Source organism: Chrysochloris asiatica, unplaced genomic scaffold, assembly GCF_000296735.1.
Source record: "Chrysochloris asiatica unplaced genomic scaffold, ChrAsi1.0 scaffold00027, whole genome shotgun sequence".
NCBI classification, from domain to species: Eukaryota; Metazoa; Chordata; class Mammalia; order Afrosoricida; family Chrysochloridae; genus Chrysochloris; species Chrysochloris asiatica.
The window spans coordinates 18136787-18139575 of NW_006408545.1; the positions used below are offsets into that span (position 1 = coordinate 18136787).

General features: G+C 41.2%; 1 protein-coding gene across 1 annotated transcript in view; it reads left to right on the forward strand.

The window, feature by feature from the left end:
• AK9 (adenylate kinase 9) overlaps positions 1-2789 on the forward strand; it is a 175220-nt gene that overhangs the window by 77911 nt on the left and 94520 nt on the right. Inside the window, exon 18 of the mRNA XM_006839988.1 lies at positions 1431-1579. Coding sequence (XP_006840051.1) covers positions 1431-1579 — 149 coding nt within the window. The remainder of the gene's footprint in view (positions 1-1430; positions 1580-2789) is intronic.

Sequence of the window (2789 nt, forward strand, 5' to 3'; positions counted from 1 at the left end):
TGTATCGTAAAGGTATCTTAAAGTATCATAAAGGGTACTCTCTCACAAATAGCTGGATGTGCAGAAACGGGGCAAAAAGCATGTGAAATGTTGCTTTGGTAAAAAGAGTAGTAGAGAAACAAGAGATCTGTCTTTCTGCTCTGCCATTCCTTGCACGTGACTTTCATAATCATTCACAAAATGCCTTTTGGCGCTACAGCCATTATGTCAGTATGTCTACCAGGAAGAGGAGAGAAGGCAAGGGACAAAAAACAGGCAATCCACCCTACTAACTCTTTTAAGACTCACTAAAACATATTTCTGTTTGCATCTCATTGGTTCATCCCAAGCTGTAAGAGAAGCTGGGAGATACAGTCTTTTTAGCTGGTCACATTGCTGGCCACAATAAAATAAGGGTTCTGTTACTAAGGAAGAGGAAAATGGATATTGGGTAGACAAAAAACATCTTCTAGCACATCTCACAACTTTGTCTGGTAAGTTTTGCCTTATCATGCTCCCTATTACCAAAGCTTTGGGAAGATAGGGTGCTTTCTGTGAATTGTCTGGTCTCTCCATCCCTGAGAACAGATTTCTCACTTCAAGGCAGGGAGCATTGATGATCCTTTGGGTTTGGGAGAGCTGGGATCAATTGGGCCCTGGCAGGAGACCCTGGCAGAGGGAGCGCTGGGGTATCAGCACAGGAAGCACAACTAGAAAGGCAGAGACACCAGAGCCAGGTGGAACCACCAAACTTCTGTCTCATTAGAGCAGTGGATGAGCTTTCATATCAGAATCATCCAGGGAGTCATACAAGGAAACACATCAGCACCAAATGAGGGCAAGAAGCAAGTGTAACACTTGACAAGCCAGCCTATGCCACCTTTCCCATTCTCTCCAACTCCCCCATCTCCTGTCCTCTTACTGTCCATATAGGCTTGTGCTTGTAATAGAAGCATTCATCTTGTTTTCTGGCTCATTCCCTAGATGCTTTAACTTGACCCCTGAAATCCTTTGACTCCTCCTTCCAAATTTCCTTGGATCACACTCCTCCTGCCTGGCTCACTTTACTTTTGTCTTACTCACTGCGATGCTGATGCCACTGCTTGAAGTCTGTGCTAAAAGATTCTGTGGGTCCTGAATTAACACTTTCTCTTTCCAGGTGTGGCGTTGTAGGATAAACACTCGACTGCAATATCAGTTTGAACCGCAGGGTCGGTGGTTCAAATCCACCAGCTACTCCTTGGAAACACAGGGTCTCTGTGAGTCGGAACCAACTCAACAGCACTTACAACAGCAACAACTTCCTATTCTTATCTCCCTCTCCTCCAACGTGTGGTGCAGTGACACAAAGATAATACTTTCCTGGGTCAGGAATTAACAATCATGTCTTATTGCCAGTGGTATTGTCCACCAAAATCATTGATGGCATGAATTCATTTATTTTACTTTAGCTTCCATAGAAGACTTAGTAGAAGAGGTAACTGCAAACCATCCAGAGGTTGTTGCCATGGTTGAGGAAGCTATACAAATGACAAAGAATATGAACTTTGAACATCCATATGAAAAGCATGCTGAAATTTTAGAGGAAGTCCTTAAAGAGGTAAGCAACCCAGATTGATAATTTTTACACTTAATCTTTACAATTAGCACTGGGCTGCACACCACAAGGTCAGTGGTTTGAACCCACCAGCCACTCCATGGGAGAAAGATGAGGCTTTCTGCTCCTACAAAGTTGTACACCCCTGGAAACTCTATATTGGGTCTCTATGAGTCAGAACCAATGTGACAACAACCACAATGACAGCATTTATTGTTTTATTGACTATGCAAAGACATTCTGTTGTGTGGGCCATAACAAAGCATGGATAACAAGAGAATGGGAGAAGAATGGGAATTCCAGAATACTTAATTGTGCTCACAAAGAACATGTACATAGACGCAGTCATTAGAACAGAACAAGGATATACTGAATGATTTAAAATTAGGAAAGGTGTATGTCAGGGTTGTATTCTTTCACCATATTTATTCAATCTATATGCTGAGCAAATAATTTAAGCTGGAGGAAAACACAGCATCAGGACTAGAGGAGGGCATCTTAACAATCTACAGTATGCGGATAACACAACCTTGCTTGCTAGAAGTGAAAAGGACTTGAAATAATTACTGATGAATATCAAAGACTAGCCTTCGGTATGTATTGCACCTCAATGTAAATAAAACAAAAATACTCATAACTGGACTCCTGGTGTGGCACTGTAGGATAAACACTCGACTGCCAACCAACTACAAGGTCAGCAGTTCAAACCCACCAGCCCCTCTTCGGAAACCTTATACAGAGTCGCTATGAGTCAGAACTGACTCAACAGTGCTTAACAACACCACAACAACACAATTAATTAGCTCATAGATGATGTATCTAATCTTGTCACTGGCTTCATATGCACCATCGTTGAACCAATGGAATTAAATCAAAGACATTAAAAACTAGTGCATTCATTTTAAAGCTATAAAGCTGGGTTATATAATTTTTTTGATAATAAAAAATTTACTGAAGAGCATCAGCAGTTGCTCACTGAGATACATTATACAAAATGCAAATTAAGTTGAAGGCTACAGATTTCAATATTGTTCACTGAGATGTTTTTAACTTAATTAAAATAATTATATAGAGAGAGAGAAAAAAAAAGAGAGAGAGAGAGTCCTGGTGTGGCTCTGTGGGTTAATGCATCAGCCTACAAATCCATTTGAACTGCAAGGTCGGTGGTTCAAACTCACCATCTGCTCCTCGGAAACCCTATACAGGGTTGCTA